The 27558-nt window shown below is 38.3% G+C and overlaps 1 protein-coding gene across 1 annotated transcript; it reads left to right on the top strand.

The window, feature by feature from the left end:
* The first annotated feature begins 277 nt into the window (after positions 1-277).
* LOC120329777 (collagen alpha-1(XII) chain-like) lies at positions 278-20892 on the top strand. Its single transcript, XM_078118861.1, has 19 exons — positions 278-363; positions 1992-2084; positions 3135-3233; positions 4418-4453; positions 5258-5554; positions 6403-6623; positions 6906-6963; positions 7444-7722; positions 8781-9050; positions 9507-9706; positions 12198-12267; positions 12529-12819; positions 14311-14574; positions 16168-16428; positions 16852-17106; positions 17567-17812; positions 18541-18804; positions 19190-19477; positions 20216-20892. The coding sequence occupies exons 3-19, from the start codon at positions 3161-3163 to the stop codon at positions 20488-20490; spliced, it is 3648 nt and encodes a 1215-aa protein (XP_077974987.1). The 5' UTR covers positions 278-363; positions 1992-2084; positions 3135-3160; the 3' UTR covers positions 20491-20892.
* The last annotated feature ends 6666 nt before the right edge of the window (positions 20893-27558 follow it).

Below are 27558 nucleotides of genomic sequence, written 5' to 3'. Positions count from 1 at the left end.
CGACAAAACTAATTGTTATTCGATTATATTTCAACAATATATAATGGAAACTCTCGGAATTCAACGTAAACTTGCCTGGACTGTACTGGCTGAACCCTAGGGCGCCACTGAACATAGGTGACGATAACTATTGCTGGTTGATCGCGCCTCCCTTACGCTGAAATAATACATCATTTTTATTTTATCTCACTGTTTGTACACTTTCGTATTTTGGGTATGTGAAAAAATTGACTGAACCTAGTTAAAAACAACTCTAACCACTATGCAATTCGTGTTTAGCATTAAGTATTATTCACATATAAGTATCGCGATGGAGGACAAGGATTCGCCAACGGACCCGAACGAACATAACGAAGATGTGAGGTAAGGCCATCCTTGATTTAAACTTGCGATTATTAATCAGTGACGTCAACATAGTCTGGACCAGTAACGGGCACACTAAGGACCGATTTATTAAGTCTAGGTTAGGAGGGCAGGGTCGCACCCAGGGGTGTGTAAAAATAAAAATAAATATATAAAAATGCAAAAATAAAAACATTTTCTGTCTGTTTACATAGCAATTTTTCGTAGATTCTAGATTTTAAAGAGCGTTTTAAGATACGAAAGATTGCTTTGTATGATTATATGCAGAAAGCTTTTTTTGGATAAAATCTTTATTTAAAAAGGGGGTTTCGACCCGCATAGCCACCCCATCCCCCACCCCAACGGGGTTATGTTCCTACCCAATATACTAATTTCTTAAGGTTATCGCTGCCTATTTATTTGTTAAATATTTTCTTCACGGTTCCCGATTGATATTACTAGCTAATCAATATTTTTACGCTTGAATGGCATTGATAGGTTTTATCTGAATAAATCAATTGTTATGACATAGTAGGTTAATGATAATAATGATTGTTACATAAGAAGTGAGAATTGAGGTCGTCGTCTTCTTTGTATAATTCTGTCGAAACGCTAATTCGGTGCATTTGAAATACGCTAATATTTTACAAATAAAAGCAGTATATCATGTTCTATATGATTCAGAAATAACGGTTATATCTGTACAAATTCTATAAATATTTGTATAAGAGAGAGAGAGAGAGAGAGAGATAGAGAAAGAGATTTATTGTTTCGTCAGAAAACAAGCAAATGGTACAATAGAATATATACAAAATATGCAAGTTAGTTCGGTATAGACTGGAGGGAGCGATACAACCATAAAGTCATCAGAGTCAGCTCTCCCTATCAGTGTGCAGCAATACTCATTAACAACTTCAAACAGTTATTTTTACTCTTGCTATAGAATAATTCATTGTGCGCATGTTATGGATTCACCAATACTAAGGGATAAAAGAGGGATATGCAGTTAGTCCTACAGAAATATGGGAATATACTGTGTTAGTATGCAGCAATCAGCACGACTCTTAAATCACTTTGGACAGTTGTTTTTATTCTTGCTAGAGCGCCATATACTATACGTATGAGGGAGCAACCCTAAAGGAAGGTTTAGTAGTTAGTTTTACGCATTGCCCGAGGAAGATTACAAATTTGTATTTGAGTTAAGTGCAGCAAAACTTCTGAATCACTCAGAATAGTCACTCGTGATACAGACTTCTTGCATTTATGGACTCGTATCCGCCAGCGAAAAAAAAGTAAAGAGAGGAAAAAGTAGTCCGTTTTGTGCACGGTGTATAAATAACACAATCGCGGTAGCGCTCAGGCAATGGACGTTATTTTGTGCTCATTCCCCTCAGTCATCTTACACGGCGCCGTATAGGAATTTTGTACACAATCATTTAAACATACCGATTATCTACTTGTAAACTGCTTGTCTGAGCTGAGGTAGTCTGATTTTGGTCAGACGAAACGTTATAGAAATACATTTTGTTAGTGTCTTCTTCGGCTCTATATACGCTCTAATATTTCATATATGCTTAAATAAATGTATCAGCTGCCAGTGAACTATATTAATACAATATGCATAGTAAAGAGTACTCTAACGTTTCCAGTTTCTGAATCAGCAAAGGAGGCGACAGAAGCAACGGGAAATAAGGACAAAATAACGTCTGATGTGGACACGGGGACCGGTAAAAAAGACCAAAGTAAGTGATATAAAGTGTTCATAAAGTCTCAATAATTATTGGAATGGTAAAGGGAATTTATCGATACCATATATTGTTTTGGCGCTCACAGATGTATTACATGAAGTAAACATGAATATTTAAACAATTACTGATTGAAAAATAACAAACCTGGTTAAAGTATATTGAGAACTGACTCCATAACAAAAATGAAATTGTAAAGAGACTTTATAGACACCCTGTAAGTTCAATAATTATTAATTGTACAAGGAATGGTATTTCAAGCGGGCTATTTCGGCTAAATCGGAATTGCAGACTTTTGTTGACTTCATTAAATCAAAACTTACTGCTAAAACTTATAAGTCCTTATTACTGAGGGTTCTTGGCAGTTCATTATTGAGGGCTTGCATACGCAGAAGTTTTTGTTATCAAATTTTTTTTCGTGTTCGGATCTGGAGTCGAGGATAGATATTTTATAACCCGGACTCCTAATCGATGGTCTTAGAGTAGGCGCTGATGACTTTTTATGAGTTAAACGGTGTTGTAAGTGAGCCCACTAATCTTGTAAAAACACATTTGTGGATACGACATGGGTCCGGTAACAAGGATGAAATAGAGTGTCACGATTTAATAATTGCACAATGAATAGTGTTCTAAACGGCAAAAGTCAGAATTGCAGATTTTCATTGATTGATTGCAGATTATAATGAAATATAACTTCTCATTAAAACTCAAAAAAGCATTTCGCCATGCGATACGGGTGAAAGCAAAATTTTGCGGATTCGGATTCGTAAGCAAATATTGAACAAGAACTCGCTATTTCGCCATACGACTCGGTTAGGAGTTAAAATTTCCCGGATTCGGATTCGTAAACAAATATCCAACAAGAACTCACTATTTCATCATACGATTCAGGTAGGAGTCGAAGTTTTCCGGATTCGGTTTCGCAAACAAATATTGAACAAGAACGCGCGATTTTGACATACAATTCTGACAGGAGTCAAAATTTTCCGGATCCGGATTTGTAAACGAATATCAATAACCCACATAACGATAAATCTTCTCTTTCAGATTCAACAGGCCTACGAAAAAGCGTCATGGCCAATTTAGTAAAGAATACCGCGGTTGTCAATATTGTTAATTCAGACATTTCCATGATCACTAATGCCGGTAAGTATAGTGTATTCCACTTCTAATATGTTTTAGTACGGTATTTGGCGCTCCAGAAGTATGTGACACCGGAGCATGGCGGACACCGGAACTTCAGGTTAAAGTTAGCCCATAATTTAATTCAAATTTTTGTTATTTTGGTTCTATTACGAGTTCGGGGGCTAGCCAAGTTACTCCCGTAGTATTTGTACCTAAAATTATGGTCTAACCTTAACCTGGTACACATACTACGTTTCGGTGTCCGCCATTTTGGTTAACATACTTCGGGAAGACCCGGTATTTGCATACCGTAAGGCGCACTGACAATAAACTGTTTAGAATTGTGGTTTTATTCATACATAAGAGGCATCAGGCTATAAGCCGCAATGGGTTATAAAGAAATGCCGATACTGATGTAAGTAATAGAATAGATTACCATGTAGTACAGGGGTTCTTAACACGCTGCCGCGGGCAGCATGCGGCCCGACGATGCATATTTTGCGGTCCGCAAAAATCTTTGATGAACCCAAACATATATCACAATATCTGCGGCGTAATTAATATAAACGATTTTTTAATATGGTATCATTCTTCTAATCTAGTACAGCGAACGATGGATCACAGAAAACAGATTAATTACGTATTGTTACGTAAAAATTGAGTTACTTAGCGCGCATATCGCATCCTCCATCTACCCTCGGAAATACGCTTTACAAGAAAATAAAAAAATTGTAAAACATTGTTGTTGTTGAGTATATATAATTATATTTTTCCTATGTTGTCAAATTCTGTCATAGCTCTCGCTTAGGGAGAAGTTTCAACTGCAAAACTTACGAATGCTATCCATTAACTATGTTTTAGACTGAAATGAATATAAGGAGCATATTAAACATCAGTATCGGACTAATAAATAAATTAAATAGTATAAATACTTAACAATAGTATTCTGTGGCCGTCGCATCTTTTGTGGTTAAAATGCGGCCCGTTTGTAGTATATGCATTATGACATTATGCGATCGATTTTTGAGAAAAGAACATTTAAATCGCGCCTTTAAAAGCATCTAAAATACGTGCTTCGGAAATTCTTTACGTTCAAATTCCTATAGTGTTTTTGTGGTCTTTGAAGCCTTGGTAAGAGCGACACTTTTTTTTAATAAATTTATTATATTTGTAAAAAACTAAAAATTGAAAAAAATATTTTTCAGGTGGCCATTATGACAATAACACCAATGATTTGAGATGTAAGTATAAGTCATGGTTACTGATTTGCTCTGGATGTTTACGAGTGTAGCTTTTAAATATGATGACTTCTCTCCTTATATAAGCATTCACAAAAATGATTTTGAATGTATTGTGACGTATTATTTTGTATTAGGACGTCACTTCAAGTCTCTTTCCTTTTTTATCTACGCATATATTCACATCTTTCGCTCCGAACAAGGCATATGTAAGTGGCCCGGCCCGGCATCGCCTGCCCTCTCTATTGTGCCCTAGATGAGGTGGTGGCCATGGTAATTCGAGATGCATAAGTTGCTTTGTTTGGAGGAGGGGGGGATACCAGTGCGGGACAGCTATTTTCAAAATACCATTCAGATAAAGAAGCATTCCTGTACTGCAGAATGCCAACAACAGCCAACGGAAACTTCTCGACAACGCAAAACCGCACTGTAAATTCCCAGTGCCCCAACCAAGTGTGAGATTAGTGGGACAAACGTTGAACAAATGGAACAACTGTGGACAGCCCTTTTATAGATATCAATCATCGGTACTACCGAAGTACGTGGACCATGATGGCGGACACCGGAACGTAGTATGTGTACCAGATTAGGGTTCAAATAATACGGAAGTCACTTGACTAGTTCCCGAACTCGTAATAGAACTAAAGTACGGAAAATTGAAATAAAATTATGGCCTAACCCTAATCTGGTACACATACTACGTTCCGATGTCCGCCATCTTGGTTCACATACTTCGGGAATACCCAATCATTTCGAATCTGAAATCCATGTATTAGCTGCTTAACTTAAACGCTTTTTATATTTAAGGCACCTCTCTTGAATGCCGACAGCCAAAGGAACCATCTGGTGCATTTATTGATAAGGCAAAACTGCACTGGAAACTCCCATTGTCCGGAAAAAGCATCATAAAGCATTTCCAAGCTACCGTAAGGAATAATGAAGGAACAGTATGGATCTCGAAAGATATATCCAAAGACAGAACCTCTGTTGAAATACCCGGGAAGACATTGCGTTGTGGTCGACGTTACCAAGCTTCGATTGAGACACACTTTAAAAGCAATGATGGCACTGGTTCACATGCCTCAGAAGTGACGTTTTACACAAGTAAGACTTTGTTTATGTTAAGATGGGCCGCGGGCCACAACCCGGGCCGACAGGTCATTTAGTGTGGTCCTTGTCAACATACAGAGCATAAACTCCACCAAGCATAAAATCCTAATCCGCCTGTTGAAAAAGGCGCCTACGTGGATAAAAATACATGTTTTTTTACTCTTGTCGCTGCTTCAAATCTTTCGCGGTTTTGCCCGGTGCATTTATTATTGTAAGGCTAAGCGATAGCCGCATTCTCTTCTCTTGCCTTCCCCGCGAATTTTTTTTTGTGCGTCCCAGCTAAAAGTCTGAAGTTGGTTATATCACCCTTCGACAAAACCCCTGTGTTACGTTCACGTTTCTCAACCGGAGAAAAATTCTTCCACAAGATAGAACTTTGTCGTTCTTGGGGAAAAATTTGCTTTTTATTTCCTGCAGTGTTACTAATATTCCTAATTATTTCACATGATCAATATGACCCACAACGAAATAATCATTTTTAAAAGTCATTTATTTTACCAGAAATTAATATAAAGTGAGATACCTGTGCCTATTTGCCATCAGCGAGTTTTTATGTTGCGGCGTGGCTTTGCTTAGGAAAAGTAGATGCTGCCAAATTTTACGCTGTGATACTTGCAGTTGCTATTAAGAAACACTTCAACGCCAAATACAAAAATAAACAATTGAATTTACATTAAAATTAAGTCAATTTTTACTTTTCAAGTTTTTTTAAATTTTTGTTCAAGAAAAAAACGCGACTCGAAAGAAATTTTAGGCGACCCAACTTTGTGCCCCTAGGTCGGGAAACACTGAACTAATGTAATCTTTATTCACATCACACTAATACCTTCCTATTTCATCAGGACCTTCCAAGCCTAAGGACATCCAAATTAAATCTGACGACGATTTTGTTTACCTGAATTGGCGACCATGTGAAGGCGCTGAGAAATACGAAATTAAGGTCTTAGACAAAAACACGGAGGAAACTTTGCACCCGGAAACAACTGCAGGCAACGAACACGAATGCAAGATCAAAATTGACCAATCAACATCGATTTTTCTCGGAAATGATTACAAGTTCCAAGTAAGTTCGTGTGAAATTCGATTGAGAATTTCATTTGACGCTAAGTGCACATACAGATCGTTTTGCTTTAAAAATGTCGCCGCATTCAATGGCTAATCAAGCAGGGTTTCCCAACCGTTCGGATTTGGATTTTTTTACAAACTTCATTTTTTAGAGAATTCGGTTTGCTTGGAAAAAAGTTCGAGAGGCACTGTCTTAAACTTGGTTGGTCAATTGGTTAAAAAAGTTGGTCAAATTTCGAATGTTAGAAACAAGAAAAATATACAAGTCTGATTTTTTTAGGTCATCTCGAAGATAGGAGATTGGGAGAACAAATCCGACATTGTTTCAAAATTCATAGGTAATATGATCTTTTTATATATGAGATGTTTCTGTTTCTAATCATTTCTCTGGTAAAGTTTGACGGTATAGACTAGCAGTTCTCAAATCGTGACCCGCGGGCCAATTACGGCCCGCGTAACTATTTAACATGGCCCGCCGAACTTATGTGAAATAGTTAAAAGCTTTTTTTCTTTTTTCGTTCTCGATACCGCCAATTGTTACGTCATTATCACAGTTTAAAAACGTGTATATTCGTAACAATTATATTATACCGGTAGCTTAATTATACGTACCGATACCGGTATCGGCCCCTTGTGGCCGCTCTCTTCTCCTGGCCCGCGAATATCCTTTTGCTTCCATTTATGGCCCCCGATCAATTTTGTGAACGACTGGAATAGATATTCGAAACATTGGCTGAGCTGTATATATCGTAATAAAACTACATTACTATAAAAATTCCTGCTAGCACTCGTTATCAATGTATAATGTTTTTAAACAGGGGACGAAAATTGCCCTCAACGTGTTAAAGCTGAAAAGCGCACGGGCGTGATCGCAATACGATGGTACCCACCGGAAAACACAAACGGCTTCAAGGAATACAGAGTGGACGCAATGACTTCCACTCACATACCAAAATCGTATTTCACCAAGAGTACCTACTTCGAAATTCCACAGAAGGAACTCCAGGCTGGCACAACCCACACATTTCAAGTGGCAGCAAGAACTGAAAAGACAACGAGCAAGTTCTGTGCTGCGCCTCCGATAAAGACTGACCCACGTAAGTCTGTTATATTTATAAATATGGAGTGACCGTTTAGATTTTAGAACGTAAGGACTGAGAACATATACGTATTTTGTTTGTCGGTGATTACACTCCAAATATATTCATAGACCTGTGGTCTCCGAAGTTTTTCGATATATTTCTCGTTTTGCCATTTTAGATTGACCGTCCGTATATGCTGGTGAGGACTGGCGGTCCTTATTACGTTATTTCCGGATTGCGTAGTCGGATGGGAGGTTAGGAATGACATAGCGAAAATTGTTCAACCATGGCTACCAGACTCCTGGAACCATTACTCTAAGCCAGGGGTTGGCAACCTTTTGTCGCCTGCGGGCCAAAATTAAAGGTTGCAAGACATTGGTGGGCCGCACCTATTTTTAGAAAATTAAAAACCGAACGGATGGCCGATGAGTCACATTTTTCCACACAGATCAGAAGTTGAATTCCAAGCAACTGACCATTTGAATATTTTCGCCATTGAACCATTTACACTTAGCATCAACTTTTCTGCGTTTAGTTGCCATTTGGTAATTATAATCAAATTATAGGCTCATTAAACGGGTAATTGTGAAGTAAATAGTTGTTAGGTTATAATATAATTTAGTCTCAAAATAAATTCTCTTACGTAAAGAATATATTCGTCAAAACAGCTGTTTTGTTACTATAATTCGGTGAAGCGTCGCGGGCCGGATTATATTGCTCCGCGGGTCGGATTGTAGCTTGAAACGCATTTTGAACCTTCAACACTTTTGAAAATCCAGACCCACTGAGGTAGCTGTTACGGTCCAACTTAGCAATTAAAAATTTTCGAATCCCCTTCCAACCCTTGGAATTTCCTGGCCCAGAGTATCATCAAAACCAATTTACTTACATGAACTATGCTGTTGAACAGCTATTTGTGCAGTAACTTACAGCTACCCTATTGCAGAGCCATGAAGCGGGAGCACGCAAATAAAAAATAAGGAAACTACATAAGATAAACTAACTCACTCGTAGTCTGTTTCATTCCATCTTTCCGGAGAATAGAATGCGACATTGCACAAATATATTTTAAGGTGTCATCAAAGTTGAAGGTCTTCGTGTAGAATTGAATCCAGAAAATCCAGACACAGCTGTAAACAGTTTTTGGAATCCTACAGACGGTGCAGTAACTTACAAAATAAAGTACAAGAGCATCGATCGCTCAGTGACGACGGAAATTACCAAGACTGTGACGTCACACACGCTCACTGATCTTCAGCCAAACACGAAATATGAAGTCCTAGTAAAAGCAGCAGAAAAACTAGGATATGGGTCTTATTCCGCTCAAGAAACGATTAAAACTGGTAAGTAAAAGTGGTCTGTTTCGTTATCCTGAACTTGTGACTCTGGCATCAGGCTGAAAATTCAACTCTAGCCCGGGGTTACCCTGAGCATTGATTTCCTTCTTTACTTCCGTAATATTAGCTAATCGGCGAGATGCAGGATATTACGTAATAATTGGAATTTCAGCAACCGCCCAGACATTTTATGACATAAATATACTTTAGGCATGGTTGGAAACTTTACTTCATATACGTGAAATTGCATGTTATTTGTCACTCTTTGGTCGTATTTCCGAAATTCAGGAATCAAACAATTCAGTCTTTCTACAAGTTTTAGTTTAATTGCAGTAATCTAAAATTAATGCAGAAATCAAAAACTTCTACTAGGGCCAAAGGTTGACGAAACATCAATTGTAACTAGAATCTTAATGAACATTTGCTTCAATTTTTAATTTACGAGTTATATCCACTTTCCAGATTTCAGCGTTGCCAGAGATGCCACAGTGAAACTGATAGAAGCGGTACCCGACTCCGTTTCGTTATCATTCACACCTGCTCTTGGTGCAACTGCTCACATCATTGAAATATTTCGGGTTGGCGAGGAGGAAACGCGTAAAATAGAAACAGAGAAGAACTCCTTGATTATTGATAAATTGGAACTGGCAACGGAATACGGGGTGAGAGAAACTAAACGATTTTTCAAAGTTTTCGGTTTTCAGATCGTCCATACGAAGAGTAGCCTACATATTATACTCTAGTACAGTATTTCCCAATACCGGGCCCGGGGGCAACAGAGCAGTTGGGGGGGAAAGGGGGGGGGGGCACCATGCCTCGACCCGTTCTTCCTGGATTCATTGTTTGACGAGGTTGACAAGGTTATTTCACAGGATGTTTTCACTATATTGAGCATGAATTGTTTGAGCATAATGGGATTTGGAATCTACCAATCAAAATAACAATTTAAATACCATTGGAATGATAAACAGGGACCTTAAGTGCTAGCATAAAAGGTTGGGAGCCACTGTTCTGCTAAATGACTATTAGAACGAGCAATACCAGGGATAAAGAGAGAAATCAAGCTATGGATTTTTGTACAAAGCCACCTCTCAAAATAAAAAAATTGTGGGGCTCCAGAAGTATGCGAACCAAGATGGCGGACATCGGAATGTAACATGTGTACTAGGTTAGGGTTAGGCCATAATTTTAGGTATAAATACCACGGGAGGCTCTTGGCTAGTCTTCGAACTGATAATAGGACTAAAATAAGGAAAATTGGAAAAAAATTATCGCCTAACCCTAACCTGTTACCCATGTTACGTTCCGATGTCCGCCATCTTGGTTCGCATACTTCGGGAGCCCCAAATTAGTAAATATCCAGTTAGGGTTATGAATAGGCTTACCATACGTCCCGCTTTAGGCGGGACAGTCCCGCTTTTCAGCGTTTTGTCCCGCCGTCCCGATAAGTCAGCCAAAAGTCCCGCTTTTCCAGCATAATACACAAACATGTTGTCGTTACTGTTGTTTCTGTGTAGCGCAGCGCTAGCCTACTTACTGAAGGTGAATGCGTTCGTTTCCCGCTGATTCCCATTGATGGCGGACGTATCGCATGTAAAACCAATACTAATTAGTCTAAATTCGAATTATTTGTACCGGTATCGTTAACGTCAATTCCTTCCTATTTTTCGAACTGAACCCGATATTTGGACAGAGAATATGCGCATGAAATTTCGTAACAATATGGTCAATAAATACAGCCGGGACAGCTTTAAATGTAGGCCTATGTAGTAAAATCGGAAAATGTGTGAAGTTACAGAATCGTTGTCTTTTGAGGCATCCCGATCTGAAGTCACAAAAATATGGCAACCCTAGTTATGAAGGCTCGAAATGCAGATTGCGATGAAAATTCAAAATTTTGAAATCGTTCCCAACTCTAACCCTGACATGGGCAATCTACGACCCGCGGGCCAAATCCGACCCGTTGAGTAATTATATTTGGCCCGCCTGATGCGGCCACAACCAAACTGAAACTAAATTTTGATGTTTTAGCTAAAAATAGCTCAAAGAATTTGTTGAGATTGCGATTGGATTTAGTTTTGGCACAGGGCTTATTGTTTTCCACTTTTGCTTTTGTAACGCTGTAAATATTGTTCATAAAATGTAACGTTTTACGTCACACTTAATGGCCCAGTCAGTCTAAGGGGGCAACATTTTTGGCCCTTTGTCCCAAAACCTTGCTCATCCCCTGCTCTAACCCCAACTGGGTGATAACTAATTACTTATCGATTTTAATCGGTAAGTATGTTGATAGGTATTTGTCTGTATGTTTGTTAGATGCACGCGATTTCTCACGAAAGCAAGATTGAATCTGCTCCAGATTTTGCATGTGCATTCATCTTATCTCGGACCAGAATCCTCTTGATTTTGGGCGAATTATGTCGTATAATTAGCGAGTTATCAATCAATTATTGATAAATTGATCTAGATTTTTGTAAAGCGAGAGAATTTTGAGACCCGCCGAGTGTGTGTGTGCGATGCGCAGTGCGCAAGTTACAGGAGCGGATGAATCGAAACTGCAGTTTCTGTTTTGGGGGATCCCCTAACTATCGATCGATAAGTCTTCGGTTTCCAACCGATATTTTCGTTTGTTATTTCAATGGTGGCGGGTGTGTTTTACTCAAATCTCACATTTTTGCATTAGTTGCGTGGTCTTTACACAATATATATGGTAGGTAGTGAATCTTGCTTATCCCCCAGTGGGCATTTTCGAATACCTGATGATTCCAGAATCGAATCGAATAATTTTTTCGAATCGAATCTCGAATACTTGGAAGGTATGAAATTGTATGTAACTTATTATTTTAGGTCCTCCAGACACATAAATTACTGAAAACATAGAATGCATCACTGACAATAAAAAAACACGTTTCCATCAATACCTCAATACAGAAAAGAGTCGTATGTCAGGATTGTGTTACAAAAATATGGCTTCAATAAGAAAAAAATTGAAAATTTTACCTCGACCATTGGTGGAAAGAGTAAAACAAGATAGCGGCGATTCGGAATTTTGCTCTAAACCGATTCGAATTATTTACTATTCGATTCGAAATGCCCAGCCCTAGCCCCGACTCATACTTCACATTTAAAATTAATTTGTTTTTTTATACCCAGATAACCATCACATCTAAATATGGAACGGAGACAGGAAAACCCATCAAAGACCCCATCAGCGTACTGACAGGTAAATAGCGGGAAATCGCTAGATGCTTTTAAGTGTCGGTAAACCGGTAACCAACGTAGCTAACGATTATGAATATATTTATAATCTCCACAGGACTGATAGTACTGCATCCGTTTATTTTTTTAGTTCCAGCAAAACCGGATTACAGCGGCATTCACTATGTTTTGGACGTCGGTAAACCGTTATCCATCCTTCGTTGTTAACGGTTTTAATTTTTTAAATTTGTAATGAAAAATATAACATAAGCATTTCATTTTTTAGTGCCAGCGAAACCGGATTACCGTGATATTCATTATGTTTTGGACAACGGTAAACCGGAAAGCAAATTTTTGCTGGCCTGGAAGTCACAGAAACATTGCGAAAAGCATGAATTATTGATCAAATGCATATGCGAAAGTGGAAGCCGTGGAGAGCAAGTTTTGAGTTCAGAAGGAGATAAAGCAAGTTTGTTTTGCCAGGCCTTGCATAAAGGTTGCGAGTGCGCTGTCTATATTCGTGAACGAAATAAAAGTGGATTCGGAGAATGGTCTGAAGAGAAGATTGTTAGAACAGGTAGAAAGATGTGAATGGTCTAACACAGTGGTTCTCAAACTTTTTAGCCGCGCCCTATTTTAGAATTTGTCAAGTCTCGTGCCCCACCTCAAAAATACCTAGCTAACAATAAGTTCTAATTAATAGATAGTAAGTATGTTTCAGTCAAGAAACGCTTTAAAAATACGTGGATGAAACGTAAATAATGAAATAAAGAGGTAAAAACAAGCAAAATTTGTCACAACAGATCTCTGCAATCTCCAGGCTTGTCCATGAGAATTGGACAGCACACATTTGTATAACCCATGGGGCACGAAAAGGGTATGATTTTCGGGGAAATGATGGTTAAACATTTCGTTATGGACTTCGTTTCTATATATTTGAGCATATCTCTCTTGTTAGGTATAAAGAGTCAAAATATATTCAGCATTAACAATATACTTCGTGAGGGACACATTTATAATAGTTATGAATATAAAGTTAATTAACAAAGTACTTAAATTTTGTTGTTCTGCATGTCTATTCGTACATGTAGTCCTATTTAGTAGACGCTAAATCCCAAATTTAACAATTTTTTATTGAATTTTATTTCAATGAGAACCCCATGGGATGGGAATGGGACAAAAATTATGTCCCATGGACAAGCCTGGCAATCTCTAAATTAGGGGTTCCCAAACTTTATTGACCGCGGCCTAAAATTAGAGTCGAAAGGGTGTTCGCGGGCCGGAAGAGTGTAGTGCCCGAAAGTGTGCTACGGTTTAGCTGGGGTTCTGTGGATTCACATTTGACATTTTTTTAAACATGTTTGTTTGATTCATAATGGCGCTTTATGTCGTATTGTTTTATAACTTGAATAGTTCGTCGGCAAAGTGGATAAATCGCTGAAGTGTGATTCTTTTCAATACAGAAATACGAACGATGCCATTTATCGGAGTAACATCTGTTTTCAGAGTCTTGTATATTATTTGACATCTCTAACCTTTCTTAAACGGCGGATAACTAAATTACTGCCCTATGTAATCCTAATACAGTACGTATAATTGAGATACCGGCATAATTGAATTGTTATGAACACGAGCTTAAACTGTGATAATGACATAACAATTGGCGGTTTCTAGATTGTAAAAAGGTAGAAACAAAATCTATTTCATTGTTTCACTTAAGCTCGGCGGGCCATTTTAAATCGTTACGCGGGCCGGAGTTGGCCCGCGGGCCGCGGTTTGGGAACCCCTGCTCTAAACAATAAATATATGTAAATATCAAAATAACACGAGCAAGATCAAATCTAACATATATTTTTGATTTTAATTAGCTTCAATCCCCTCAAAAAATTGTCTACGCCCCTTGTGGCTCGCGCCCCGCCGTTTGCGAAGCACTGCCCAACATATATCTTATACTTTCTTTAATTATTATAATCGACTTATCGAAATCGGTAAATTTTTCATTTTCTGAGATTTCGTTCATCATGGAATTGTATTCTCTTGTTAAATTATAAATTGTTATGAATTTCAGCCCCGGATAAGGCAAGAAAACTGCAGTTGGACCTGGAAGATAACATATTGCGAGCTAAATGGGAAAGAAGTGAAAACGCGAGCAAATACCAAGTCACGCTATTCGAAGAAGGCGAAAAAGCGACAGGAGTTACATGCGAATCTGTTGGAACAACATTCACGAATTATGTCGCGCAACCTGGTGCGTTTTATACCTGTACCGTCACTCCATCCAACATTGATGGAATTTCAGGAAAGGAGACAACTTCGGAAAAGTGTTTCATACGTGAGTATGATATTCGGATGTTTTGTAGAAAGCCCCGCCAAAAAACATCCCCGAGACCGCTCAAAAAAAATGTATTATCCGGATAAGGTGATGAGTAGAAATGCAAATTGCACTGGAAATTCATATTTTAAAAACATTTCCAGCCCTAACTAGATAATTACTAAATTGGATGTTTTTCTCAAATCTGAAATTTTTGCATTAGTGGTGGAGGATTTCTACAAAATATTTCTGTGAGATTTCAAGGCAAGAGATATAAATTAATCCAGGGCTTCCTCTTCCCAAATTGGGGTTCGAATTTTAGGGGTCATAAAAGGTACGCAAATTACACACAAAGTATTATATCTATTGTATTTTTAATTTGATAAATATTTATTATCACTAAAATGCAAAACATAAATTTCAGGATTTCGAGGGTCAGACACAGCCCCCCCCCCCACCTTTTTGTGAAATGTAAAAAAAAGCATATTTCTGTATCAGTTGAGGATGCGTGAAACTAACTACCTTTCCTTGCTCTCTATGCCTTTGCGCAGATGGATCCGTATGCGTATTACGCAAGGATGCCGTAGCAAAGAGTGTAAATGGCTATTCTATTCAATTCAAGAGTCTTGCTGCACACAAACACAAATATTTTGGGGGTGCCCGGAAGATGTTTTTCAGTCTTTCGTTGTTGTTTAGTATGTATTGATATTTCGAGAAAATTTTACCGAAGTTTGGTTGATTAGGATGGTAATTAGTAACGAATGGCAATAGTTGTTGATCATTGTGTTTCTTTATTTGTGTTTGGGTGGTGCAAGACTCTTGAATTGAATAGAATTGCTGTATCATACACGCAATTTTTCGTAACTCGAAACGCTTTTTAGCGGCGGGGTCCTCCAGCTGTTACGGCCTAACCTGGCAACTAGAATTTCCTCTCGTTTACCCTATGCCACATTTTAAAACTAAGTTTACCCTTTTAAATTTGTTCACTGTATAATAAATTTACTAGGGCTCCTCTAATTGGGCCCTTCGTAGCCCCTTCCAACCAACGTCGAATTAAAATAAGTGTCCAATCCTTCAAATACCAATTAAAGCCGGTACTTCCGAAGTATGCGCACCAAGATGTCGCATTACCTAAACCGTAACGTGGTACAGGTTGTGCGCCATCTTGGTGCGCATACTTCAGGAGGTCCTTAAAGCCTATTTAGCAGCAATTGGTTACTATACCAGGCTTATTTACAGTAAAACATGCGTACTGGTGCGAAGCAAAAGATGATTCTATCAGCGTTTCTTCTATCAAACCTCTCTTTTTGAATATTCCTGACTACGCCCCCGACCCTTGCCGCAATTTTATTTTAAGGTATATTTATTTCCTTAAATTTGTTTACTGTATATATAGTGTTCCATTAGAGAGAGAGAATTTATTATATCGTCAACCAGAAAACACATATTATAAAATATAATAATAACAAAATAAGTAAAACAGAAGTTTTCGTTATGACTGGGAGGTAACGATACGACCAGTTACGGTCATCTGAGTTAGTTACCACCAAACCTCCTCCTAATCCTCTCCGAACCAACATCGTATAAAAATGAGTTTGCAAAATTTTTTTGCAGCTCTCCTCCCACCTTCCAACGTGGAATACCAGTTTAGTGACACGGAGCACGATCGCGTTTCGATTTCATATGAAAAGTCACATGGAATGACGTCAGCCCTGGTAGTTATGTCACATCCGGAAGAAAAAGATATCACGTTTACTGGGAAGGACTCTTGCCTTTCTCCGCCTCTTAGTGACGGAAGAACGTACAGTTTTAAAATCTGGGCGATGAATGGGAATCTTCGAAGTCCGAAGCATTACGTTGGGACCATAGTCACACGTAAGTAAATTCTATCACAGTTGTGCTCAACCTTTTATGGCTCGCGGCCCTCCTCCGGAAGCTTTTAGCACCCATGGCCCCCTGTTTATAATTCCAGTGACATTTATAGTGTTATTTTGATTGGTAGATTCCAAATCCCATTATGTTCAAACAATTCATTAACAAAAAAATTGAGAACATATTGTGAAATAAGTGACAACCTTATCAGGCAATGAAACTAGAATAACGGGGAGTTTTTTTAGGTGATAAGTAAAGTCAGTTTTGGGCTCCCGGCATTGAGCACTCCGTTGCCCCCTTGGTTTGGGGGGGGGGGGATAAAAAGCCGACAGCACCGCCTAATCACTTGCTAGAATTCACTCTACCGTCCAACCAATCTTAGAAATGTTATATTCTTTTTGTAAATTACTGATATTACCCTCGCAGGTCCGAAAGACGTTACTATCTCACGCCCTCTGGTTGACCCGATAACAAATTTGGAATTGGAGATACATTCTGATCACAGAGAAACTTTTATATTGAAAATCAAAGGAAAGGATGTCGAAGAATATGAAGAGATTGTCCAGGAAAGAAAAACAATTTTGAAAAATCTAATTCCCGCGACTCCCTACGTTATTCGCGTGTCTTGTGTCTCAAAAGACGTGAAAACGCCAGAAAAGTCGAGTCCATCTGTTGCCACACGTAAGATTTTATATACGACGTGTTTTTGACGCATTTCCAGCCTAACAAAATAAATCGTTCTTTCAAACATAGAATCTTTTTGTGTATCAGAAACCGCTTGTCTGGCAGAAGCATAGTCTGTTGGCGTTGGTGATCGGAACCCCCCCCCCCCCCCCCCCTTCGAAATGTCAAAATCATACATACCGGCTTTTCGTAGCTTGGAACGTTTTTAAGACCAGCAAGATTCTCAAAAATCCACGGTTTCAACCAGCTGTTAAGACCGCTAGCTGTTACGGTCTATTCTTGGCAATTAGAAATTTTGGAACCAACCCCCACAACATTCGAAAAATCAAATTCTGCTCACGCCCATGTTGTCTGGTGCTTCATTTTCATCGAATATGATATGCAGCACCTCATAATAACTATTCTAATTCAGACAACTATATTTTGCATTTTTATTTTAAATCCCACTCTTTTACAGTACCAGGAAAAGTTACCGGCGTAAAATGCGAACCAGATCAAAAATATCAAAACAAGATTCTTACATGGAACAAATGCAATGACGACACAGTGCATTACACAATCAAGTTATGGAAAAATGATCAGTCACTAGAGTCCGTAACCACAATGAAATCGGTGTATGAGTTTATTGACTTGCAACCTGGGAGCTTCACATTCCGTGTTTCAGCTGGTGGAGGAGAGGATTCAGACCCTTGTCACTTAGTAGGTAAGAACGCCTGGGTAGTTATTTGTGAAAAAGCTATTTTTCTGAAAAGATTGTCGTATTTAACGGACCACAAGACGCACTGGGCTATGAAACGCAAGGGTTTTAAGGAGTATCGAAAACCCTACAAAGCTCTATAAAAAAATAATATTAATTTTGACATAGACAATTTAATACATTGTGAGTGTTTCTTATTGTGTTTGAACACTCAGCTAACTGTCTGAGTGATGGATTTCAAGTACCACGTGTACATATGGACCGTTTTCCTATTATTTTGTTTTTGGACACGTCAGTGTACATAACGATTGTTTCAATATTATGTTGTTGTTGTTCTTGTTCTTTGACGCGTTTATGAAAAGTCACTTTTTTCTTTGATTAGTGGAACAATCGCTTTGAAATTTCAGTGATTAAAGATGGAATTTTTTTCTAGAAAGCTATCACTTTTATTAATTTCAACTATTCCTGTGAGCTTTATAGGATTCATTTTTATTTTGAGCTATGACGTCAACAGAATTTGCCACCATGTGGCGATTCCGCAAACACATATTGATCACGTGATCAGCGAACAGGTTCCGTGGTCAAGCCTGCTGGTAAGTTACCGCACCGTACCACAGTGAATTTCAGAGTAACGTGTCCATATATTTGAGCATAGCTCTCTTGTTTTTTAATTAACAAAACTTTTGATTGCATCGACAAGCGCTAATTCGATCAACCCCACGTCTTCGTTTCAGTCACAGAATCTCCCGAAGTCAGAGTCCAGATCATCGAATGGAACGCTGTTCTTATTTCCTGGTCACGAATCGAAAAGGCTACGTCATATTTGTGTGTTCTCTCATCCGGAACCAGAAATGAAGAGTTCGAAATTAAAAACGATACCGAAGTCTGGTTGGATGAGAACTCATTTGAATTCAAACAAAGTGAGAAATATACAGCGACAATCTGGGCGATTTGGAATGAGCACTATAGCGCTCCCTCGCGGTTTGATTTTATTACAGGTAATTCAGGAATTCGCTAATAATTTCAGTTCACAACCTTAAATGTCGAGGCTGCTGGTCCTCAGCCTGACTTGCCTAATAGTAAACCCGACACTGCATATGCATATTGCGGACATTGAATGCCGACGATGATCCGGCTTGTGATTGAGCCGACTGACCAGTTTTTGATATCCGGGGATATTCATCGACAATAGCAGTAGTTTAGCAAACAAAATTCCCGTTTTTTAATTAGATTTCAGAAATTTGGGTGTCGCTGCTCGATAACTGACTTTAAAAGTTCCCGCGGCTGTGTGATTATATCTATTGTTTTTGTTCTCTTTTAATAATCTATATGATTGTTTTTTACCGGTTGAAAAAATAAACATGACTTATCTATTCAATTCAGGTCTAGATGTTCCAACTGAAATTAAACCGGAGTGGGAATGGGCGGACCCAGATCGGAGAACAAAACCAACTGGAGCCGTGAAATTTAAATGGAAGCCGTCGCCCTATTCGCGTATGTTCGCAGTCAAGGTGACCGATTTTGAAGGAAAAGTTGTGGATTCCGCTGAAGTTGCAAGACCTGCTTGGAAGTGCTTGAATTTGAGACCGGGAAAGGAACATCGAATCCATATAAGGCCGGGGAATGTTCATAAGTTTTTTGAGAACTTTACAAGTGCTACTTTTATAACAGGTATGGTATTTTCTTTTTGCCTTCCTATTTATTTCTGTTTCTCGCAGTTTGAAATATTGTAAATTTTCCCTAAAGTAAAATACCGGATACATTTAATTCCGAATCGATTCAAATATTAAATCCTGAAATCATATTTCTAGCTAAAATTTTTTTTTTGCTTCAACTTTGGCTCCAACAGGTTCCGCAACCATTATCCCAAACTTCCGTGGCCAATACATTGAAGCTTTCGTATTGAGCGTGAGGCATGCTAATTAATCTTTTATATATCTCAATTTTGAGAGAGATCTAAATCTATTCTAAATTATTCATAAAATCAAAACTTTTTCATTTCAAAGACTCTCAAGTTAAGTTGGCTGAAAGTCGCGTCGAGAGTCATTTCGTTTAGATCAGCTGGCGCCTCAGCAACATTTTCTGTTAGGACACTAACCTTTTAAAAATTTAATTGAGTTACTGATAAATTAGTTAAGTTTGATTGTGGAGGCAACGTATGATGATGCTGTTTTTGCTAATTTTCATACAATTTATTGAAGGAAAAGCGTATATTTTTGCGGGCGTAGTATTTTGCTTTTTTATAGTTTTTTTCTTGCACGAAAAAGTCAATGAGCCGCAGAATTTTTGTGCCACAGAAGCTGGCCGCGAAAGAAAAAGGGTTGAGAACCACTTGATGAACCACCTTAGGGAAAGGGGAATCGATTCCCCCAACACGAACCCACCGACTTATCCTTCTTATTTTTGCAGCCCCGCCGGCCCCAGCTAAAGTGGAAACAAGAGTAAATATTCATAACAAAACATCGTCAATGAACGTTATAATAACATCAGATTATGACGGACCCTTCATTACAAAAGCCTATAAAGACAAGAACGGGAAACGAGGCGATGTACAATCGGTACATGTTGGCTGCAGCAAGACGTTTACGATTCAAAACTTAGAACCTGGGAAAAGATATTACTTCTCCTCACAGGCTATCTATGGAACGTATGAGACAAAGCCGACTTTTCGCGCTTCCTCGTGATAACAAGTGAGCGATGCGCAAATATATGGACACGTCGATGAAAAAAAGCAGTATTCTACCTTGCCTTATACAGCATTTTACCTAGTCTATTGTACGATGCAGTCAAAAAGCTTTTAAGTAGCCTGAGAGAGGTCGCAGAACCGCTACAAAGGAAATCGCAAAATTTTGAGCGAAGATCAAATCCAGAGGATAAAACTCAGACTAAATTATTCTGGTTTGGAAATCAGTCCTTAGTGTATTCAACAGCTGTCGCTGATGTAAACGCAAGGGTAAACTAGAAATATGAAACTTGGATATCCGCGACCCCCTATTCTTGCAAAAACGAGAAAGGGCGGGGATATAGAATACCAACTTTAGGATATTGTATCTTCTAAAAAAGGGTTACAGCAAAAATAAAATACTAAAATACAAGCATTGTATCTTCTAAAAAAGGGTTACAGCAAAAATAAAATACTAAAATACAAGCACAGTCAAAAGAAAGAAGAGGAAGAACACAATTTTTGGGAGGTTATGGTTATGGGAGTTGACCCTGACATCTAACGTATTTTCCTGATATCTTTTGCTATCAATAAATTAGCAAAATTTTGGGTGAAATATTGGGTTCACAAGACTCTAAAAAAATGTGAAAAACGAGTAAACAAAAGCAAATAACCTTCTAGTGCCTTATTCCATCTATAATAGAGCACTGAAAAATTCAAATTGATCAATTCATCATTTGCGGAACAACAATAATAATAATAACCAGATATATTTCAGAAATTGGTACTGCGATAACACAGACAAAAATAAGAACTAGTCCAATTTTTTGAAACGAAAACCAGGCGCGGCGGTGTGGCTCAACGGGCTAAGCGTTAGGAATACGCTCGCCACCGCACCTCTAACTACTCTGCGTGGGTTCGCAGGTTCGAACCCCATGCAGGGATGGTTATGTGCGAGAGGATTGCTGGACTCCTCGCCGTCGTTGGGTGGTTCACGTAACCGCTGGTCGGTTACGGCTTCCTCCACCACCAAGTCCATGCTTCCGAAAACAAACAATACAATAAATCTAATCCCATACCCGACTTGGAATGGTAACCGGACGAGAGGCCGTGGTTCGCCATATGAATAAGCCGTCTTATCGGCTTTCCTCTCCCCCGGGATAAATATGTAAATCCTATCCTAACTATCCCATAGCCATCATGGAAGATGATTAAGACATCTTAATTAGGGGCTTCCCTCTCCCCTGGCGTAAATATTAAAAATCTATCCACATAAATACTCACTTCTTATGGGGGAATTCAAAGAAACTTCAATGATTGCATTGAGCAGTTGTGGATTCTTCTGATCTCGAACTAATCCTTCTGAAAATGAGACAATGGATTGTGAAAAATTACGTTACGTGCGGTTACGTGAACCACCCAACGACGGCGAGGAGTCCAGCAATCCTCTCGCACATAACCATCCCTGCATGGGATTCGAACCTGCGAACCAACGCAGAGTAATTAGAGGTGCGGTGGCGAGCGCTATTCCTAACGAGCCACACCGCCGCGCCGCGTCTATTGTACGATGCAGTCAAAAAACTTTCAAGTAGCACGAGAGAGGTCGCAGAACCGCTACAAATAATTTATATCAATTTTTAGAAGGAAATCGCAAAATTTTGAAGTGAAAAACCTACAGAGAGTTTTGAAATGAATAGAAGTTGCCTAGTTGGAAATGGGAAATACAATTTTCACCCATTACATAGGCCGGTGAATGAATGTTTCCCCGAGCGTTGATTTTGTTGTTTATTGCCGTAACAATTACCAATAAGTAATCAATGATGTAACAATTGCAATTGCACCGCCGCGCCGCGTCTATTGTACGATGCAGTCAAAAAGCTTTCAAGAAGCACGAGAGAGGTCGCAGAACCGCTACAAATAATTTATATCAATTTTTAGAAGGAAATCGCAAAATTTTGAAGTGAAAAACCTACAGAGAGTTTTGAAATGAATAGAAGTTGCCTAGTTGGAAATGGGAAATACAATTTTCACCCATTACATAGGCCGGTGAATGAATGTTTCCCCGAGCGTTGATTTTGTTGTTTATTGCCGTAACAATTACCAATAAATAATCAATGATGTAACAATTGCAATTTGTGCAACCACTCAGACACTTCTTTCGCTCAGACAGATATTCGAGTATAGTTGAAACATTGCCTCGTTTTCGTGGATTTGCGTCGTATTTGTCAATTTTCAGTTTTGTTTCTAAAAAAAAGTTGTGAATCAAATAACTTGTTTTTTATTATGTCTTTTGAGGACCTTCAGTTTGGTTGCAATAATAAAAAATCGATACCGCAAACGCTGCGACTAGCCTAAAATTAGCCATCAGTGCCTGTAAGTGGCACGTGCTATAATGTGGCGCCAGATGTGATCTTGAAGAGTCAACATTAGGCGTGGTGATTGGCAACGAATTAACGACGCAGCAGTTATATATAACTGATGGAAGGGTCCAGTTGTCCACGGGAAATTTTTTGAGAACTGTGAAAAAGTAGGACGGGCATTTTTAATCGTGTAGATTGTAGAATAATGAATAGGATAGGATTTACATATTTATCCCGGGGGAGAGGAAAGCCGATAGGACGGCTTATCCATATGGCGAACCACGGCCTCTCGTCCGGTTACCATTCCAAGTCGGGTATGGGATTAGTTTTACTGTATTGTTTGTTTTCGGAAGCATGGACTTGGTGGTGGAGGAAGCCGTACGGTAACCGACCAGCGGTTACGTGAACCACCCAACGACGGCGAGGAGTCCAGCAATCCTCTCGCACATAACCATTCCTGCATGGGATTCGAACCTGCGAACTCACGCAGAGTAATTAGAGGTGCGGTGGCGAGCGTATTCCTAACGCTTAGCCCGTTGAGCCACACCGCCGCGCTAATACCTTACTCGAATCGATTCGAAGAAAAATTTAAAATCGCTGCCGTCTTGTTTTTTTGGACGTCAAGGATTGAGAAGAATCATGCAATTAGCCATATCTCGTCGGGATATTTCGATCGCTGTTTTTTATTCAATTCTCTCACAGCTCTCAGGGGCCAGTCCGAAACATGACCAGCCATGTATCTCTTGTACAGCATTTTCAAAATGTTCTCAGCAACTTATGTGTCACATAAATATAAAAATGTCTAATACAATTACGTCGTTGTATTAATTTAATTTGTAATAATTTAATTTTGATATTTTGGTAATTAAAATTCGAGCTGGTCTCGGAATTTTATATGTCTAAAAAAGTGGCGCTAGAATCAAAATTTGCTTATCTGTTTAAAAACGGAGTCATTAAGGAACATAACTTTCATAAGAAAATAAAAAGTACAAGCTAGAAGCTGACTCTAATGATAATATGGTCGTTTCGCTTTCGCCCGTATGTACCGAATAACTTATGAACCGTATTTTTAATAATAATACACTGCGGTTGACGAAACAATAAAGCTATCTCTCTCCCACACACACCAATGTCTTTACTAGGGCTGGGCATTTCGAATCGAATAGTAAATTATTCGAATCGGTTTAGAGCAAATTTTCGAATCGCCGCCATCTTGTTTTACTCTTTCCGCCAATGGTCTAGGTAAATTTCTCAATTTTTTTTTCATTGAAGCCATATTTTTTCAACACAATTCTGACTTATGACTCTTTTCTGTATTGAGGTATTGATGAAAACGTTTTTTTTTATTGTCAGTGATGTATTCTATGTTTTCAGTAATTTATGTGTCTGAAGGACCTAAAATACTAAGAAATTTGCATACAATTTCATACCTTCCAAGTATTCGAGATTCGATTCGAGTCGAAAAAAATATTCGATTCGATTCTGAAATCATCAGGTATTCGAAAATGCCCAGCCCTAGTCTTTACTAGCTTGAAGTTGGAGTCGGAGTCATTGATATTCCGGATTTATTTTTATAATCTGGAATGAGATGATAATTTATTTTCTTTTTCTGGTAACTACACTTGTTGCTGAATAAACTCATCGAATTATCTATGGCAGTAAGAAAACTACGCCGGTTGGTGGCGGTGTGGTATTGCTGAATTGAACAATATTTATTCTTAAAATAAGGGAGGTTGCGTCGCTGATTTCTGCATTTCATTACTGATTGGATATAACGATCGTTTCAAAATTTTGTTGTTGTTATTTTCTTTCGTCATTATTATCATTAAAAAATCGCTTTTCTTTTCGAATACTGGACCAATTGCTTTGGAATTTTCAGTGGTTCAAGATTGATTTTTTTGCCAGAAGGCTATTACTTTCATTTATTCCTGAATTTTCTATGAATCTTATGAGATCTAATATTTCATCCAAAATTGCGCTGTATTAATTTATAATTATGGGAACACGGTTTTTAATCCGCCAAGCGTGACGGCTGACTGTGAAAATTCTTGCGACTGAAAACCCGTATCTGTTTGCGGGTACGGTACCGGTAACGTCAAAGGTAAACCCTGCTTCGCTCTAGTCCACGTGTCCATATATTTGAGCGTTGCTCTCTTGTATTCAACAATTTACGTTTATATTTTGCCAAATAAATATTTAAAAAGCCTATTCTGTTTTTTGCTATGTTATGAATGTAGACGAGCGATTAATGCTTTAATTGTGTTGGCGTCCCGAGTTAAATATTTTCATTTCGAGACTCTTTCCTGATATCTTGACCATGTGGTAATGAACGTACAGGCTGCCGATATATAGTTGATGTTTGCTTGACCTGACCTACTGTACAACTGTAATCCGTCTAGCTGTGCCACTGAGAGAGGCAAAATGCCTAGAAAATAATATTTACACTCGTTCTAGGGGGCTCCCGAAGTATGCGAACCAAGATGGCGGACATCGGAATGTAATATGTTTACTAGGTTAGGGTTAGGCCATAATTTTAGGTATAAATACTACGGGAGGCTCTTGGCTAGTCTTCGAACTGATAATAGGACTAAAATAAGGAAAATTGGAAAGAAATTATCGCCTAACCCTAACCTGTTACCCATGTTACGTTCCTATGTCCGCCATCTTGGTTCGCATACTTCGGGAGCACCCGTTCTAGTATAAAATCACATTTAAATATGCTGCGCGTCTCTCAACTCTTTTTCGTTACCCCCTCTGTGACCTTCCCCCTGGAAAGAGAGACAAGACCCATAAAATTGTTTCATTTTGGGTGCCACTATCACCATAGCATATTCTCTCGATTGGACGTACAGAATTTATACGTGGAAAACAAAAACATTCTAGATTCATTGTTACTGTATATATCTAAGGGTGTCCACAAATTCCCTTTACAATATCAATTTTGTTATGAAGTCAGTTCTCAATATATTTTAACCAGTTTTTTTTTTATTATCAGTGATTGTTTGAGTATTTTTACTTCATTTAATACATTTGCGAGGGCCAAAACAATATATGGTATCGATAAATTCTCTTTGCGATTTTAAAAAATATCAAGACTTTATGGACACCCTATATATCTTTCTATGAAGCTGTGAACTATATGGTATTCTTCCACAAATTTTTTTTAGACTAAGCATGTCCTTCGTACTTTGGATCTGTCGCAGTTCGATTCTAATTTTTTCTTATCAATTAGTGACAATAACCTTTGATCTGTAACTTTTAATTAATGAGTAGAATTGTGAAGAAAAATCTGGCATCTGTCATTACCAAAGCTGAATTGTCACGATGTTCTGATATTGATATATAATGAGCAGGTTCGCCGACGTTATGAGATAATTAGCAATCTATAGAGACTTTTTTATTCGGAAATTGTTCGCGTAATAATACAATGTGTAAAGTGAACATTAAAGTTAAGCGGGGTATTGACAGGTTTTATAGAAATATAATTATTAGTGTAGAACGGTGCAAAATGAATTAAATCCGTGTCGGAACTTTGCGAACAATCGAGGATGGCCAAAACCGAACATTTCACTAATTCCAAATAAATATTTTCGAATATGGAATATCGAATAGCCCATATTCTAAATTGGGAAAAAGTATATGTGAAAAATTACATAAATTATATTTTATGTTAATCACATCTAAAACAACATATACAGTATAAACATAAAGGTCATTGGTTTCTCTGTGTTGTTTGTTATCAGTTGAGATATTGTATGTTTTGATCTGCTTGTCTAGCAGCTCAAAATCTCTGATTTTCAAATATGAATATTCCAAATTATTCCCACAATAAAATTCAAATGTATCCGAATATTTGATTCGTTTCGATTTGCGCATGAGGGCACATGCTCATTCTGAGGGATAAGGCATGACAGTATACTTACTGAGTAAAAATTTTGTTGTCCGGTACTCAACAGCAGTGCGTATGGTTATAATGGAACGTTTGAAATTCGAGTCAGAACTTTGCTATAGAGATTGACATATTTATCCCGGGCTAGAAGAAAAATGGGACCTCCAGAAGTATGCGCACCAAGATGGCGCACAACCTGAACGTAGTATGTGTTTACCGATTAGGGCTCAGGTTGTGCGACATCTTGGTGCGCTTACTTCTGGAGCACCGAAAAGGACTGGTGAACAATAGTTAATGTACAGGGTACAGTGCCTTTCCGTTAGGATTTTCCTTATAGTTGAGATATGGTTAACCTTATACAGAGACCTCGCCGTAATTTTAGACGAATATATGAATGCTTTGCTGTTACAAGGTTATGTTTTTCATGTTTGCTCAACCCTCTATCTCCCACGCAATAACTTGTAGGCTTTTCTCACCCCCGGAACAAATATGTAAAATCCTATTTTAACCTATAATTGCTATTCTTAAAATTGAATCTTATGGTTCCATTACATTTGAACCCACGTACATTTGAACCCATGACAATTGCACCTGTATGCTATTGCACCTATGGAATTTTTTTTGTTTCACGGATAGTTAAACCCATACTAACCCTAACCCATGGGTTTTAGCACCCGCATATAGATTGAACCCGTGGATATACGCATGGGTTCAAATGTACATGGGTTCAAATGTACGGTCACCGAATCTTATACGAATATCGCATTAATTTCAATTTAAACTAACTTATTTACGCATTCGCACTGTAAAGCTCGAGACTCAGAAATATGTGATATCATGA

This window comes from Styela clava, chromosome 12 (genome assembly GCF_964204865.1).
Source record: "Styela clava chromosome 12, kaStyClav1.hap1.2, whole genome shotgun sequence".
Lineage (NCBI taxonomy): Eukaryota > Metazoa > Chordata > Ascidiacea > Stolidobranchia > Styelidae > Styela > Styela clava.
Note: the sequence above shows the minus strand (reverse complement) of the source record. Positions and strands in the feature narration are given on the sequence as shown.